Source organism: Macaca mulatta, chromosome 14 (genome assembly GCF_049350105.2).
Source record: "Macaca mulatta isolate MMU2019108-1 chromosome 14, T2T-MMU8v2.0, whole genome shotgun sequence".
NCBI classification, from domain to species: Eukaryota; Metazoa; Chordata; class Mammalia; order Primates; family Cercopithecidae; genus Macaca; species Macaca mulatta.
Window position 1 is genome coordinate 55,718,432 of NC_133419.1, and position 17,913 is coordinate 55,736,344.

The following is a 17,913-nucleotide window of genomic DNA, read 5'->3' on the forward strand; positions in this document are numbered from 1 at the left end:
TAGCTGTGTAGTATTCCATGGTGTATATGTACTGTATTTTCTTTATCCAGTCTACTGTTGATGGGCATATAGGCTGACTCCATGTCTTTGCTATTGTGAATAGTATAGCACTGAACATGTGTGTGCATGTGTCTTTATGGCAGAACAATTTATATTCCTTTGGGTATATACTCAGTAATGGGATTGCTAGGTCAAATGGTAATTCTTTTTTAAGTTATTTGAGAAATCACCAAACTACTTTCTACATGACTGAACTAATTTACATTCCCACCAGAGATGTATAAGCATTCCCTTTTCTCCACAGGCTCGCCAGCATCTGTTATTTTTTGATTTTTTAATAATAGCCATTTCTTAGAACGAATTCTGAGCCCAAAAGAATTCAGGCCTGGTGATAGCTATGTTGTAGAAACAGTTACGTGAGGAGCTTCTCATTACTGAGTAGGACATTTGCCTTATTCCTGTGTTTAAAGTAGCCTAGGCCGGGCGCAGTGGCTCACAACTGTAATCTCAGCAGTTTGGGAGGCTGAGGCAGGTGGATCACCTGAGGTTGGGAGTTCGAGACCAGCCTGACCAACATGGAGAAACCTCGTCTCTACTAAAAACACAAAATAAGCCAGGCATGGTAGCGCGTGCCTGTAATCCCAGCTACTTGGGAGGCTGAGGGAGGAGAATCACTTGAACCTGGGAGGTGGAGGTTGTGGTGAGCCGAGACTGCGCCATTGCACTCCAGCCTGGACAACAAGAGCAAAACTCCGTCTCAAAAAAAAAAAAATTTTTTTAATAAAAAAAATAAATAAATAAAGTACCCTAGCTCTGTTTAAGATATGGGTTTTTTCATTTTTGTTCTTGTTCAGAGTTGGATTCAAATTGCAAATTATGTCTGATGATCATTAAAATATTTTTTAAAACTAGAATGTTATACATTTGGTTTTAAAATCTATATATTGTTCTCACACCTTAATTGTTTATCAAGGACTTTGAGCCAATTGATGTGGCTTTAAAAACTTAGCAAAGGCCGGGCGCGGTGGCTCAAGCCTGTAATCCCAGCACTTTGGGAGGCCGAGACGGGCGGATCACGAGGTCAGGAGATAGAGACCATCCTGGCTAACCCGGTGAAACCCCGCCTCTACTAAAAAAAATACAAAAAACTAGCCGGGCAAGGTGGCGGGCGCCTGTAGTCCCAGCTACTCGGGAGGCTGAGGCAGGAGAATGGCGTAAACCTGGGAGGCGGAGCTTGCAGTGAGCTGAGATCCGGCCACTGCACTCCAGCCTGGGCGACAGAGCGAGACTCCGTCTCCAAAAAAAAAAAAAAAAAAAACAAAACTTAGCAAAAATATAAAAGTTCTTTTCTCATTTCGTACACAGCACAGACAAATCGGAGTTTTTTTTTTGTTTTTTTTTTTTTTGGAGACAGAGTCTTGCTCTGTCACCCAGGCTAGAGTGCAGTGGCACGATCACAGCTCACTGTAGCCTATATCTCCCAGGTTCAAGCGATCCTCCCACCTCAGCCTCCTGAGTAGCTGGGACTACAGGCAGATGCCACCACGCCTGGCTGATTTTTGTATGTTTTGTAGAGATGGGGTTTTGCCATGTTGCCCAGGTGGTCTCAAACTCCTGAGCTCAAGCACTACTCTCGCCTCAGCCTCCCAAAGTGCTGGGATTACAGGCATTGAGCCACCACGCCCAGCCAGGAGTATCTTTTTTAACATATAATTCATTTACCATAAAATTTATCCTTATGATAAAAGTGTACAACTCAATGCTTTTTGGTATATCCACAACGTTTTGTAACTATCACCACTATCTAATTCCCAAAAAATTAAGAATATCTGAAATAGAACTTACTACATCATGGAAAAACAAATTTTTTTTTTTGAAAAACAAATTTTAAATCCAATAAAATTCATGTGAATTTCCTTCCTTTGCTGGGAAATCCACATAGAATATCTTTTGTACTCTATGGAATTATAGCTCACCTACTTTTGGGGGAATCATGTAATTTTATTTCATTATGTATTGTTTTAAAATGTGTCTACCTTTTTGAAGTGTCATGTTGTGGTTGTTTTTATTGAGATGGGGTCTCACTATGTTGCCCAGGCTGGTCTCGAACTCCTAACCTCAAATGACCTGCCCAGCTCAGCCTCCCAAAGTGCTGGGATTACGAGCATGAGTCACTGCACCCAGACAAAAGTGTCATTGTTTAATCTTGGTTTGAAAGAACTTTAAGTATTTAAAACATTATGTGGTTCTTTTATCCAAGTGCTTTATCCCTAACTTGTTTGATTATCCAGGGAAAGTAACTCTTTCTGACTTCTGCACTCAGAAAGTGCTTGGTCTAATTGTGTTCTCCTTCCTATCTCTTAGCTTCACAGGATAATGCAGCTGGCTGTGGTTGTATCAGAAGTACTTGAAAATGGTTCCTCAGTTTTGGTCTGTTTGGAGGAAGGCTGGGACATCACTGCACAAGTAAACTATTAGACATATTTTTTGATACTTCATTTTATATTTATATTTCCATTTGGTGGTTTTTAAATTCTTCAGATGAATGTTTTGTATAATGACTAATGTGTTTATGGACAGAGAAAGTCCTGTGTTAAACACCACCTGTTATCCATCAGAAAACTCTGTACCATGAGCTCTTAGCCCCTACGCAGCCTGGAGCTCTGGCTCCAGGCATCAGGCTCTCCCACCCACAGATTTACCATGCAGGCTTGTGGATGGAGCCCTTGACCAGCAGTGTGAGGCATGGACCATCCTTTCTGGGTTTTGTCAGTCCATCCCCTGGCTCTCTGTAAGCCCCACCTTAACCCACTCCAGAGTGAAACGTGAGTTCAGACTACATTAAGACATTAATCTGCATCTGCCAAAAAGTAGAATTGATTTTAACTGATCCTCTGGCCTCTGATTAACTTAGGAAAAGGTTGTTGTCAGCAAACTGGCCGTTTAAGGATTAAAGGCTTAATTCCCTGAAAGTAAACTTGTAGCCAAAATGAATTTGAGCTTTAGTTTTTACTGGAAAGCTTACAAAATTCATTTTATTGGCCATCCTGGAATGGTTAGTGAACAAATTTGCTGTCCAGGTAAATTTGTGAATTAGCTATTATCAGAAGGAAGTGCTTTTATCTTAGTAATAGGACTTTTTCAGAACTAAAATTAATAACAATCCATCCTGTTTGTGCCCTAGGTGACATCCCTGGTTCAGTTACTCAGTGATCCCTTTTATAGGACACTTGAAGGCTTCCGGATGTTGGTTGAAAAAGAGTGGCTCTCTTTTGGTCACAAATTCAGTCAGCGGAGCAGCTTGACCCTCAACTGTCAGGGGAGTGGTTTTGCTCCAGTCTTCTTACAGTTCTTAGACTGTGTACACCAGGTAAGTAGAGCAAGCTTGAGTTGACTTGATGTGAAGGAAACAACACAACATACTAGCACTGATGGAGCACTGCGATGGTGTGCCAGGTACCTTCCTATCATAACTCTGATTAACTCAGCCATAGGACGTGCTGAAATCTTAGCAGTAGACTCCTAGAAATGGAAAAGAAAAAAAATTAGTTGGTTTCTGAAACGAGGACAGCTAAGCTGGCTACTGGGCTTGCCCCAAGTGAAGTAGCCAGCACTCTAAATGACCATCTTCAAAGAAGAGGAGCAAACTTGGGCTTATTACCTAAGAACAAAATCTCTAGGTAATAGGGGTCCTGAAATCCAGCACATGGTCTGCGCAGTTCAGGAGGACCCCAGCTTGTGCCTAGGAACATAAGAGGTAAAGCCTAACCCCTGGAGAAATAATCAGGGCCCAGCCAGACGGACATACAGGCTTGAGAACACTGGTCACTTCTACCACATTGAGAAACCGTGGTACATATACACCATAGAATACTATGCAGCCATAAAAAAGAATGAAATCATGTCTTTTGCAATGACATGGATGTAGCTGGAGGCCATTATCCTAAGCAAATTAATGCAGAAGTAGAAAACCAAATACCTCATGTTCTTACTTATAAGTGGGAGCCCAGGTATATCCATTCAAATGCAGTGAAGGTAGGGGAGATGTGAGTGCTCTAGGCACCCTCCTGCCTTCATCGCAGGCACATCAGATACAGACCTCTGGATGGGACCTTGGTCAGGACTGGGTTTGAGAATTGGATGGCACCGAGTTTGCAAGTTGAAGACTGAATTGGCCTAGGAAAAGCAGACCTATTTCCAGCTTTCATTTGACCATAATCCCAGGGTTGGATGAATGAGTTCTGGCATGTCAAACCTGTCTGTGGGAATGGTGAGCCTCTTTGAAACACACTGGCCTCAAATATCAATTGGAAAGAAAAGTAGAACTATGTTTTCAGGAACCAGAGTTGAAACGAACTCTGATGACACCAAGTTAGTAAGTGGTTACGTTTTATTTTGTTTTTATTCTAGTAATCACTTGATCAGCTTTCCAAATCACTACATAATTTTTGTTAATAACAGCTTTATTGAACTATATATCATACAATTCACCTATTTAAAGTGTTCAATAGTTTTGAATCCATTCACAAAGTTGTGTAACAATTACCACAGTCAATTTTAGAGCATTTTATCACTCCAAAAAGAAACTCCATACTCATGAGCAGTGACTTTCCAACCTTCCACCCCACACACAGGAAGCTATTTTTTTTTACTGCTCTAATTTACTTATTAACGAAAAGACCTATTGAAGAATTTCATTGATCTGTCCAAGCAGTAACTGGAGGAGCTCATTACAAGGTTAAGCATGTACCTTTAAACTCTTTGCAGCAAATAGTATACTATATTTGTTTTCTGTTTGAATATTGGCCCTTTTATTCATACTCCTTTTGGCAAATAGACAAAGGAGAAGTTTGGAGACCATTGTCTCTGAAACAGAAAGCTTACCTGAGGCCAAAGGAGAGGAGCAAGCATCTCTTCTCACTTCTAGGCAGGTGAAAGCATATGAGTTCTTCATGAAAGCACTTCTTATCTTTTTATTATGCTTATCAATTGGACTAGACTATTTCCTGCCTCCATATACCACCATTACTAACAATTACTAATTTATGTCGACTGCTTACTATGTGCCAGGAACAGTTCTGAGCACTACACATGTTAGTTTAGTTCATCATTCTTTGAATCTTTCGCTGACCCTCACCCTCCCACTTCATTTATATTTCTAATGAGTCAGTATAGACATCTTTGATAGCATCGATAGCACGAAAGTATATTTATTTGTATGTAAGTATTGCCCTCTACTTAATCTGAGAATTCCCAGGAACAAGGACTATGTCATACTAGTCTTCATATCCCTAGTATCTAACACAATTACAGTCTGTCTCTGGAATATAATAGACAATAAATAGATAATCTCAATGAATATATGAGAATTTGAAAGACCATAAGTCTTGTTCATGCTCTTACCACCCTCATCAAGACCATCTAGAATATCCTGGCCAGGCATGGTGGCTCATGCCTGTAATCGCAGCACTTTGGGAAGCCAAGGTGGGAGGCTTACGAGATCAAGAGGTCAAAACCATCCTGGCCAACATGGTGAAACCCCATCTCTACTAAAAATACAAAAAATTAACCGGATGTGGTGGCACGCATCTGTAGTCCCAGCTACTTGGGAGGTTGAGGCAAGAGAATCGCTTGAACCTGGGAGGTGGAGGTTGCAGTGAGCTGAGAATCCCCCACTGCACTCCAGCCTGGTGATAGAGCGAGACTGCGTCTCAAAACAAACAAACAAAAAACCCATCTAGAATATCCTAAGTAGAATTGCTGGCATAATCTTCCAAAAACTCAGATACAATCCTTTTATTCCCCTCCACAAAAGTCTTCAAAGCAAACAAACAAAAACCTTCAGTGGCTCCACATTTCCAAAAGAATTACCCTTCCACATATCCAATTTGAATATAATTGGGGGGAACCAAAATGCGCTACAGTAGGTGAATGACTACACAAACTGGGATACATCCATACCGTGGACTACTACTCAGTAGTAGAAAGGAATTACTGGCACATGCAACACCTTAAAGGGATCTCAAGGACATTATATTGAAAGGGAAAAAAAAGGCAATCTCAAAGGGTCCAATTGGGTATGATTCCATGTATATAATTTTTTTTTTTTTTTGAGACAGAGTCTCACTCTGTCACCTAGGTTGGAGTATAGTGGTGTGATCTCAGCTCACTACAACCTCGGCCTCCCAGGCTCACGCAATCCTCCCACCTTGGCCTCCCAAGTAGCTGGGACCAGGGGTGCACACCACCATGCCTGGCTAACTGTTTGTGTTTCTGGTAGAGACAGGGTTTTGCTATGTTGTCCAGGCTAGTCTTGAACTCCTGAGCTCAGGCGATCCATCCGTCTTGGCCTCCCAAAGTGCTGGGATTACAGGCGTGAGCCACCATGCCCAGCTAATATTTTCATAATGACAAGATCATAAATTATTGGTTGCCAGATTCAAGATAGTAGGGGAGAAGGAAATGAGTGTGACTATAAAGAGGTAGCATGAAAAACAAACCAAATGTCCATCAACCGATGAAGAGATGAATAAATTCTGGCATATTAATTCAGTGGAATACCACTCCACAAAGGGAATGAAATATTAATATTACAAAGACATGACCAATCTTGCGATCATTATGCTCAGTGAAAGAAGCCAGGCAGAAAAGACTATCTACTACATAAGTTTATTTATATGACATTCTAAAAAGGGCAAAACCATAGTGACTGAAAGCAGATCAGTGACTGCCTGGGACCAGTGACCAAGGGAGGGGATGAATCGTCATGCAAACGGCATAAGCAAACTTTTCAGTATCAGGAAACTGTTCTGTATCGTGATTGTGGTGATGGTTACACAGCTGTGTACAGTGACCAACACTAATAAAACTATACACTTAAAGTAGGGAAATTTTATATTTAAATAATACTTCAATAAATCTGGAGGAAAAAATAATAATCTATAATTAGTAAGTCCAACATCTCAGTAAACTAGAGTTCCAGAAAAAGAAAACAGCAGCTACCTTGTTTCTACGGAGAAGAATTTGTCTGGGGCCCCAGAAAGTACTTGCAGGTCTGCCTGCTTGCTTTCTGGAGACAGGGCAGGAAATAGGTCCAGGGAAATCCCAGTTCAGTATGCAGACTTTCGTTTTTTCCATGCTATTTTCAGTGTCTCCTAAGTCTCATCACTAACCCAGTTGTGTCTGGTGTTCCCAAGTCTAGAGCTTATCAGGTTTGTTTTTTTGTTTGTTTTTCAGAAAATAAACCTCTGATCTGTTGCTCTGAAAAGAGTAATCATATGACTACATGGAGTGGGAAAGGACCTGGGGTCTACGTACTGCCTCCATAGACTTCTAGCTAGTCCCATGATAGCCTCCATTTCACCCCTGCAGTACTCAATACTTGGGCCTCTGTGCCCTGAGCCTTTATGGGTTTACCTTAACAGCAAATTGTTACCTTCTCAAATCGTTTTCCTCCTGGTAGGGATCCCAATATAGCTTCTCCTCTTCTATCATTTACTGCTATTCTTCCTTCTATTTTCCGTCTTTCAAAAATTTGCTGAATTGCTTTGGCCCAATACTGTGTCTCCTCCCATTCTCCCCACTCCCTTTTGGGTTTTTTTACCTCTTAAAAATTCCTTTAATGGGGGCGGATTCCAGGGGAATGAGCTTGTACAGCCAAATTTGGCTTAAGTTAAATGTACTACTTAATATGTTAAATCTCTATGTTCAACTTGCAGAATTCTGCACACCTAAACACTAGGGTCAGCAAAATAATCCACCCACAATCAGTAAGAGAAAGGAGGTTCCCATGTAAGACATGCTATCCTCAAAGATGGGAGCATCATTATCTCCCAAGTACAATAATGCTTACTTGCAATGAAATTCTTCTATTTTATTATTGGGAATGGGGCTCAGGGCGGGAGGAGTGGGAGAGGTCTAGATGCTGGAAGGTAACCTATATTCTGTGAGTATCCCTTAAGCGGTATGATTAAAGCAATTTAACATACACTAAGATGTAGCATAACTTACATTCCCATTATCTTTAGAATACATTACAATAGATGCTAAAACTACAAAATGCTAAGTTAATTAAAACAATTTGGGGTATATGTTTAATTTCTGCTGTTTTATTTACTAATCAGCTGAATTTAAGATTCATTTGGGTTTCTTTTTCAAGTAAAGAGTTAAAATTCAAATGTTCTATATAAACCAGTTGATTGTGAAATCAAAAACAGAAGTTAACTTTTAATTAAAGTTCGATTATTTGTAGGTGAAAGCTTCACAAACTGTAAAAAGTAGCATTGTTCAGGATCTAGAGACCCTATTAGTATGATTTCAAATCTGGCTGTGCCAAAGTAAAATTTTTAAAATTAAAACATAAATTTTTAAGAATTTGCCTTAATCCTCCTTTCACTTAATACCTCATACGTAATAACCTAAGTGCAGACAAGTCATAGCAAAGCAAGCATATGACCTTAATTGCAGTAAGTAAAGCATGCTTGGCTACCAGAGGTATCAGCTTTGGTGATGCAAATTATTTTGTGCTGAAAAGGGATTGTTTATTCACTCAAAAACAGAGGAATCTAAGAAGACTATAGTTAACAAATAGTTTTTCTGACTCTTGCTGACTTAATTATAAGGTAGTGTTTCATCATCTTTGACATACGGTTTTAGGCATTAGAAAATGCCTTCTTTGAATGCCTTTCAAGTGAACACTAGTGCTTTACATGACTCTGGCTTTTACCAGATAATTCGAATTAGTGCGGCCCTCAGTCTCTCACGGACACACAACCCGGCTAGGCCCAAGAACATCAAAAAAATAGGTTCAAAATTACACAGCAGCAAGTGAAGCTTTCCCAGATGGAATATATTCCCTGCTTACTAACCATTTCTAACATTGAATGCCAAAAGGCAGTCCATGGACATATGCCTAGACTTGTCCATTAGTACTAATAAAGTTACAAGAAAACAGATGAAGCACTGATCTTAAATTAGAACTGCCTCATTGTATAAAAAGCCATTGTTTATGCCAGTATATCCAGGTGTCAAATGAATTATAAATGCTAGCTCACTGTTTCATAATAGCAACATCTGGCAGATTTTTTGCTTCTAAAACAAATTGGCTTAGTTCAAATGATATCATTATAGGACTTCCTTTTCTTAAAATAGTTGAGCCAAATTTTTAAAAACTCCAATATACAAGGATTAAATTTTTATGTAAAATTTCCTTTAAAAATATAATAGCAAGAGAAAACCATATGAATTGTATGAATAAAAACATGAAGAAAGCATCCCCTTTATTCTGGCATTAGAGTAAATCTTTGAGGGCATCTTAGAACTTTTTCAGGATTTTTTACTTTGATTTCAAAGTTTATTCAAATTGTAAATTGATTCAGTCTGGTCTGGCTCTATGTGATTCTCCTCATGGTTACCTTATGATAGCACTATGCTAGGTCCGACCCCAAAGAGAAAAGCTATTTGCCTTTTGAAGATATGAGCCTTCCTTGTGAGCACATATGTGAGCTGCTAAGCTGCCCGCACACAGGTTGGTTATTCTAAAATTTATCCATTAATATTGGCAAAATAGCTGTAGCTGATGGATTCTTGGTATATTCAAGAGTTTCTGCTGTCTGCTTCCTATTCAACTGCAAACTGGCAAAAATGAACATAATCCAATCTGTTTTATAACAAGGCAATTTTGCATCAAAGCTTAATATTTAAGGCCATATAATATGGAAGGATATAACACAAAGTACACAATTAATGTTTGTTAAATCTTAATCTGTGAATACAAAAATTAATATTAGGTACATACTGCTCTAGGGTCTGTTTAACCCTATCCACAGTTTTTCACGTGTTGATGTATAGTGTCTCTTATAGCTCAATATTTATAATTCTGAAAGCAGAATCCAGTTTTAATGTATTAAATTTTATTTCCAAAATGTTGATCTTTCCAGGGATTTGAGTCATAGCTTATTTTTATGGGCCTTTAAATTTTACAAAGTACTTAATGGCACATGGGCAAAAAACAAGACCCTATAAATTCATGTTGCTCCAAATTCCATTTCAGATTCTCTTCGTGTAAATAAGTGAAGTTGGCAAGTTTCACTCCATAACGGAAAAACAAAACTAAAATGCTTCATGCAGTTTAGTCTTTTAAATCTATCTACCTTTTAACCTGCAACAAAATAAATACAAAATTATTTTGAACAACAAAATCCAGATGATGCCTGTGAGAGGTCTAAAACTCTGTTCATCACCATACTTAGGGAAATGCTGACACAGAATTAATTTACTAGCTGAAATACCTATCATTCCCAATTCTATATAATATAATAAAGCTACATTTATTTGAAGCACATTGCCTTTAGGCCCCCAAAATCTTGTGGTCAACAATAAAGAAAACTAATGAAACCAAAAGCTGTTCTTTGGGAATATTTATTGATATAAATATTTGTTGATATAGCTAGAGATAAACCTCTAGCTAGACTGCTTGAGAAAAAAAAGACACAAATTACTAACACTGGAAATGAGAAAGATGACGTCACTACAGATTCTACAGATATTATAAGGCTGATCCCGGGTATGGTGGCTCACGCCTATAATCCCAGCATTTTGGGAGGCCAAGGTGGGATCAGTTGAGCCCAGGAGTTCAAGACCAGCCTAGGCAACACAGCAAGACCCCACCTCTTAAAAAAAGCAATAAATAATTTTTTTTTAAATCCCTGTTAAACAAATGAAAAGACAAATCACACAGTGGGAGAAAATATGTGTAAACCATATATTTGCTGAAGAATTTATCTAGAATACATAAAGAAACCTTAAAATTCAATAATAAGAAAACAACCTTTTTTAAATTTGAGATGGAGTCTTGCTCTTTCCCCCAGGCTGGAGTGCAGTGGCAAAATCTTGGCTCACTGCAACCCCACCTCCCAGGTTCAAGCAATCCTTTCACCTCAGCCTCCCAAATAGCTCGGATTACAAGTGTGCACCACTACGCCCGGCTAATTTTTGTATTTTTAGCAGAAATGGTGTTTTGCCATATTGGCCAGGCTGGTCTCAAACTCCTGACCTCAAGTGATCCACCCACCTCAGCCTCCCAGAGTGCTGGAATTATAGGCATGAGCCACTGTGCCAGCCAACAACTTATTTTTTTAAATGGGCAAAACATTTGTACTGATTTCACCAAAGATATACAAATAAGCACATGAAAAGATACTTGACATCACTCTTCATTAGAAAATGCAAATTAAAATCACAAGAGTCTAGGTGAGTTCCATTGGCAAAGAGGAAAAGAAGCCAATGAAGTGGACAAACTGTGTCACTGGGGTGCAGGGCTCAATGGAGAAAGTATGATTTTACTTGCTTCCTAGAAATCTAAGCACCAGTAAGAGTTCAGCCATCTCCTCATTTCTTCATACATGATAGAAGAAAGACATCTCAGAAAATTCCTTATTTTTCTTAATGTCAGATTCTAAACATAGTATCTAGGTACTAATCAACCCAGTCTTGAGGTCTATCTGACTTTTCTTTTCCACCAAAGAAATGCTTACATGCTTGTTACTTTATTGCTGAAGAGTAAAACAAATTGCTCAGCATCTTCTCTTCCACTTCCAGTAGACCTGATCATTAACCCCAGTTTGGGGGCAGATTGTTTTTCAACCCCAAACAGCAACTGGAGGTGCTCCTGTGGCACACAGGAGGACACAAGCATAGTGCCCCGAGGTGTATACACCTTGATGCTCTCCCCAAGCACCCATTCCTGTCCCAGTGGAGTGGGTGCAAGAGGCCTCGGAAAATTGTCTAACCTTTCTAGCATAATTGTAGAGGGCTTGTAGTGAGGCCAATATACTGGGCTATGAAAGCATTTTTTGACTTGTAAAGAAATTTCACTTTTAATCTGAGTCTATGATCTCTCTGAAATGCCTGTAAGTTCAACTTAAGATCATATTTATTATCATTTCCATTCTACTTTTACCTCAGAAGTGGTTCTTCAAAATTGTATTCCTGAGTAGATTAAATATCAGAATAATCAAGAAAAGATACAAGTATGTATGAGGCATGTGGTTTCTGTGGAGAACAGTCATTGAGAGAAATGTTGTTTTGAGGCTTTAATAAAGAGTTTTTTTTTTTTTTTTTTTGAGACAGAGTCTCGCTTCGTCGCCCAGGCTGGAGTGCAGTGGCGCAATCTTGGCTCACTGCAAGCTCTGCCTCCCAGGTTGAAGCCATTCTCTCGCCTCAGCCTCCTGAGCAGCTGGGACCAGAGGCACCCCCTACCACACCCGGCTAGTTTTGTTTTTGTATTTTTAGTAGAGAGGGTTTCACCATGTTAGCCAGGATGGTCTCGATCTCCTGACCTCGTGATCCACCCGCCTCAGCCTCCCAAAGTGCTGGGATTACAGGCGTGAGCAACTGTGCCTGGCCCTTGAGGCTTTAATAAAGATTTTTAAAAGAGATTTTAGAACATATTATAGACTGGATCAGTGGAAAGAACTCTTCCTTCCCTGGAAACAGTGAGCGAGGGGCTGACCTGTGACTACTGAAGATTTATTCCAAGGGCTGTTGGGGCAGTTGCCCTTGGAGCTCACCCTGCCTGAGCACACTGCAGATTTCTCCTCCCCGGACTCAGATGGTAGGGAACCAAGTTCCATCCTCAGTTTCCCTGTCCCCTTCTTCTGTACCAGCACCCACAATCTGAGTCACCCCCCTGTCCACCACTGGCCCCTTGGGGTGGGGCTGTTGATTCCAAAGCCACAGCTCAGACTGGAGAGCTCTGTATGGCATTACAGGACAGGTTGAGGGGGAAACTTGAGGTCTGAGCAATGCTTAAGGAAGGAGCCAGGAAGGCCAGAGAACCAGGCCTAGTGGAGAGTCAAACCCAGGGCCTTCTTTGCTGTGCATAAGTATTAGTAGGGGCAAGCATTTGAATGAGAATTGCTGTATTAAGGGACATGGTTGACTACTGAGACACACATAGAAGGCTAACAAAACAAGGAAATAAAAGGTATTTTTTAATATTGATCCTTAATTATGTGTCAGATCTGCTTGTTTTATTGTAACTATAAACTATTCAAGTTTAGCCTTTATCATTTTTTCATTCATTCATTCAGAGACAGGGTCTCACTGTGTCACCCAGGCTGGAGTATAGTGGCACAATTACGGCTCCACTGCAGCTTCAAACTCCTGGACTCAAGCGATCCTCCTCCTCCGCCTCCTGAATAGCTGGGGCTACAGGCACGTGCCACCACACCTGATTAATGGTTTTAATTTTTGTAGAGAAAAGGTCTCACTGTGTTGCCCAAGTTGGTCTCAAACTCCTAGCCTCAAGAGATCCTTCCACCTTGGCCTCCCAAAGGTGCTGGGATTACCGAGTGAGCCACCGTGCCCAGCCAGTTTTTATAATTAGTTGCTCATATTACATGATCATAGGAAACCCATGATTTCTTATCCCTTCATTTTCACTGAGGAGAAAACTCATACTTAATACAAATGCTTGCAGTTCTAAAAACCTGGAGTATGGCACACTACCTAGCTATTCAGAACCATGTCCCATGGAAAGCTCTGCTGTCCTGTGGAGATCTGATGCAACAGGAAGGCATTGGCTCACATCAAGGAAGCAGTTTCATGGTTTGCAGGCCTACTGCATAGGAGTCAAACTTTTTTAATGCATCTTCCTAAAATCTATTTTATTTTGCATTACTTGCAAGCTAAAATTTTAGTTCAATTAAAAAGCCAATAAGAAAATGTAGGAAAAAAAGGCCTTTAATCATCACAGAAAACCAGGTTCCTAACCAGATGATAAATTTTGATAAATCAATGTCCAGATCATAACTTTAAATTCCCATTGGTCCACTGGACAGTCAACATACTACACACATGCCTGCTCACTCTGGCTGACCCAGCTGACTGACTACAGGGCCGTATTGCCAAATTAAACTTGGAGGAGAACGCTGACTTTTAGACAGCTTGCCTTAGTGTTCATTTGAACCAGGTTTTAAGCAAGTGCAGTTATGACTGGAACTTATTTCAACCAAACAAAATTTTCTAGCTGGTCATGAGAGATTGTTTGAGCAATATAGAGGTGAGATTGCGAGGCGGGCTGGGGAGTTTCACAGGATCATCAGCCTACCCTCTGCCAACGTGAGATGGCTCCACAGTCTGTATACGGTTTGCCTAAAGCATGCTATGGCTCAATGACCATTCTAAGCTTTGCCCAGCCTTCTACCTCCCATGTCATTCACTCATTCCTTTTCCTGTGCCCAGTGACCTCACTGCCTAATTTACTGATGAAAAATTAGAGCTAAAAGGTATTAGCTCCTGCCTTTTCCCTTGGCACTTGAACTGTCTTTCTCTTGCCTACCTTTCAGCCCTCCCTGTTTCCAAAGCTGTTCCCTAAATCTGGGCCCAAGCCTCATTCATTCTTGCTTTCCTAGGATCTTATTATCTTAGTTATTAGCTAACAAATTTTTCTAAAATGTGTTCTGTTGGCTCCTTCTGGATTGCCTTCAGACACACACACATTTCTTTTGACCAGAAAACATCTCTTGCTGTCCCCTTAAGCCACCACCTTCTCTTCTCAATCCTTTTCATTGCTAAACTTCTGTAGGAATAGCTTTCCTTGTTGTATGTCACACTATTACACCACAGTTACCTGGAAAGCAAGAACCATAATTTAATATATATCTATCACGTGCCAAGCACAGTATAATGTAGTGAGTGGGGTAGAGACTTTGGAGCCTAATAAGCCAGGGTTAAATTTGGGCTCGCTAATTACTGTTTAATATCATCGGGTAAATGTCTTAATCTCGCTGCTCCTTTGCTTTCTCAATTGTAAAGTGGAGATAATAATGCCTCTCTTGCTATACATAGAGATTAAATGAGATTATGTTTATTTAAAAAAAAAAAAAAAAAAAAAAAACCTCGTCTGGTGTCTGGCACATAGTAAGTACTTGGAAAAGCTGGTTCCCTTCCCATCTCTACTCATGGTAGGGATTCAGGTATTTGTTGAGTGAATGACTGAATGGTCTCCTGCATGTTTCAGTTGAGCCTTCAGTGGCCTGGCATCCCTTTTTGTCTGTTTGATTCTTACTCTATTCTTTGCCTTGTGTGTTTCAGGTTCACAACCAGTATCCAACTGAGTTTGAATTCAATCTCTATTACTTAAAGTTCTTGGCTTTCCATTATGTGTCTAATCGCTTTAAAACATTTCTCCTGGATTCAGACTATGAAAGATTAGAGCACGGTATGTGTTTGTATGCCCTTGTTTCATCTTTTTTGTTGGTTCTGCATGTTTTTAATGAAAATTCTAATAATGTAACTACTCCCAAGAGTGACAAGCTGAGTTAAGGTTTAACTCTGAACTATGAATGTAGAGTGGATAAGTGGCCAAATTCTGAAATTATGTACCATGTTAGCTCTTAGCAGGCGGTCATTCCTATAGCATCTTTGTAAAATTAAAATGTTTATTATTGTGATACCTCAAAGTGATCACACTGTTTGAGAAGGAACTTTGACTCATAGTTTTTCCAATCCTGATGCACTCTGGTAGGAAGGGTGCCTGCCCTTGGAGACAGCTTGAATAGCAGCTAAGACACTGTGGTCTGGACCAAACAGACCAGGGTAAAATCCCAGCACCAACTGAGTATTTTGGGGAGGGGTTAAATGCCTCTCTGAGCCTCAGTTTCCTCATCTTTAAAACGAGGACAGTGATACTATCCCACCTGTCAGGGTCATGATGATCACATGAGAAAATAGTTGTGAACTCTTCACACAGTCACTTAGCCTCTTAGCACAGTCACTACTGCATAGTAAGCACTCAGTAAATTTTAGACATCGCTAGCATTATTAATGATAGTGATGAACTATTTTTTTAATAGCAGTGATAGTTGTAATGAGTAGATTCTGAAAGTCAGCCCTGGTAAAAACATTTCCCAAGGGGATTTTACATTCTTTTGTAACTGTTACAGGGGGAAAGGAAACACATGACTATTTTTGTTAAGACAAGCAAACAAAAATCAGCCCTGTTCAATGTATTATATGCACTCAGTATCATAAAGAGAACTCTTAATTCCAAAAAAATATTTACTGATGTTCTCAGTTTGAAATCTGAAATCAGGAAATACTGCTTTCCAGGGCATCCTATTGAAATTGTCTAGTATGATATTTCATACTTTTGATAAGGTAAAGAGCACTGGTGAGACCATTTCCCATCCTATTTATACTTCCAGTCCTTTGTTAACTCATGGAATTGTTATTCTTCACATCACAATCAGAAACCTTAATTTCTAAAGCATCTGCATACTGCTTATTGGGAAGGTAGTAAGTATAGTTGGTTACAACTGCCCCAGGCCTGATCTTTTTTTTTTTTTCCTTTTTTATTGAGATTGAGTCTCACTTACTCTGTCTCCAAGGCTAGAGTGCATTGGTGCAATCTTGGCTCACTGCAACCTCTGTCTCCCAGGTTCAAGCAATTCTCCTGCCTCAGCCTCCCGAGTAGCTGGGATTAAGGCCCGTGCCACCATGCGCAGCTAATTTTTGTATTTTTAGTAGAGACAAGGTTTCACCATGTTGGCCAGGCTGGTCTTGAATTCCAGGCCTCAAGCAGTCTGCCTGCCTTAGCCGCCCAAAGTGCTGGATTACAGGCATGAGCCACCGCGCCTGGCCAGGTCTGGTCTTAAGTGGACTGACCTATACCTACAGGGGTCACCATGTCACTCAGCTTTATCACTGAAAGGAACAACATGTACAAATATTGGTGGGAGTAAAACGCAGGTATTTGCCTCCCTGGAGTAGTTGTGTTTTTTGGGGGTTTGTTTTTTTGTTTTGTGGGGTGGGGGGGTTATTTTGTTTTGTTTTGTTTTTGAGGCAGGGTCTCGCTCTGTCTCCCAGGCTGGAGTGCAGTAGTGGCAGGATCTCGGCTCACTGCAGCCTCTGCCTCTGGAACGCAAGCCATCCTCCCACCTCAGCCTCCTGAGTAGCTGGGACCACAGGCACGTGCCCCCACGCCCACATAATTTTTTTATTTTTTGTAGACATAGGGTTCTGTCATGTTGCCCAGGCTAGGTTTTTGGTTTTTTAACAAAGCAGTTTGTTTTGCTGAATTAAGCTGATCAGCAAATTACCTTAGCAGCATGCAGATGTGGCCAAAGACCAAGGCTTCTCCTATAGCAGATGACTGTTCTCTTCATTAGAGAAGCAACAAGGTCTAGTGCAGTGGTTCTCAGACTTGACTGAACATTATAATCACCTGCGGAGCTTTTAAAACTTCTAAGGTCCAGGCAACATCCCCAACCACTGAAATCAGAATCTGTGATGGTAAGGCCCAGGCATCAAGAGCTTTTAAAACTCCCCAGGTAAGGCCAGGCACGGTGGCTCACGCCTATAATCCCAGCACTCTGGGAGGCCAAGGCGGGTGAATTGCTTGAGGCCAGGAATTCCAGACCAGTCTGGCCAACATGGCAAAACCTCATCTCTACTAAAAATACAAAAATTAGCCAGGCGTGGTGGCATGTGCCTATAATCCCAGCTATTTGGGAGGCTGAAGCACAAGAATTTCTTGACCCCAGGAGGCAGAGGTTGCAGTGTCCAGCCTGGGTGACAGAGTGAGACCCTGTCTCAAAAATAAAGAATAAAAAATAAAAACTCCCCAGGTGAGCCTATTATGCTGCCAAGTCTGAGACCCACCACTGGTCCCACAGGTAGAGCCATAGATCAAGAGTCAGAAAATGTCAGTAACTTTGGGTAAATTACTTCATCTGTTTCCGCATCTGAAAAACTAAATAGCCCTGCCTATCACACAGGGCTGTTGAAAAGATTAAATAAAATGATGCAGATAAAAGGATACATTTGGTATATATTGGAAGATTGTCATGATTATTGGAAAATATAAGCATTTCCATCCTATGAAACACGTTTCCTCTTAAAACTCAAAAA

General features: G+C 40.4%; 1 protein-coding gene and 2 long non-coding RNA genes across 13 annotated transcripts in view; 1 reads left to right on the top strand and 2 right to left on the bottom strand.

Moving 5' to 3' along the window:
• Positions 1 to 17,913, top strand: part of SBF2 (SET binding factor 2) — a 528,961-nt gene that overhangs the window by 495,801 nt on the left and 15,247 nt on the right. For all 11 annotated transcript variants that reach the window (XM_077963424.1, XM_077963415.1, XM_077963418.1 and 8 more), the window contains 3 exons: positions 2,365 to 2,466; positions 3,185 to 3,370; positions 15,097 to 15,223. In XM_077963424.1, the coding sequence (XP_077819550.1) occupies positions 2,365 to 2,466; positions 3,185 to 3,370; positions 15,097 to 15,223 (415 nt within the window). The remainder of the gene's footprint in view (positions 1 to 2,364; positions 2,467 to 3,184; positions 3,371 to 15,096; positions 15,224 to 17,913) is intronic.
• Positions 3,007 to 17,913, bottom strand: part of LOC114672343 (uncharacterized) — a 50,554-nt gene continuing 35,647 nt past the window's right edge. The window contains exon 3 of the long non-coding RNA XR_013404020.1: positions 3,007 to 3,522. This is a non-coding gene — a long non-coding RNA (uncharacterized LOC114672343). The remainder of the gene's footprint in view (positions 3,523 to 17,913) is intronic.
• On the bottom strand, positions 12,148 to 14,899 carry LOC144334307 (uncharacterized). The gene is made up of 2 exons (XR_013404022.1): positions 12,351 to 14,899; positions 12,148 to 12,213 (listed from the first exon to the last, which is right to left on the bottom strand). It is a non-coding gene; the product is annotated as an uncharacterized LOC144334307 (long non-coding RNA).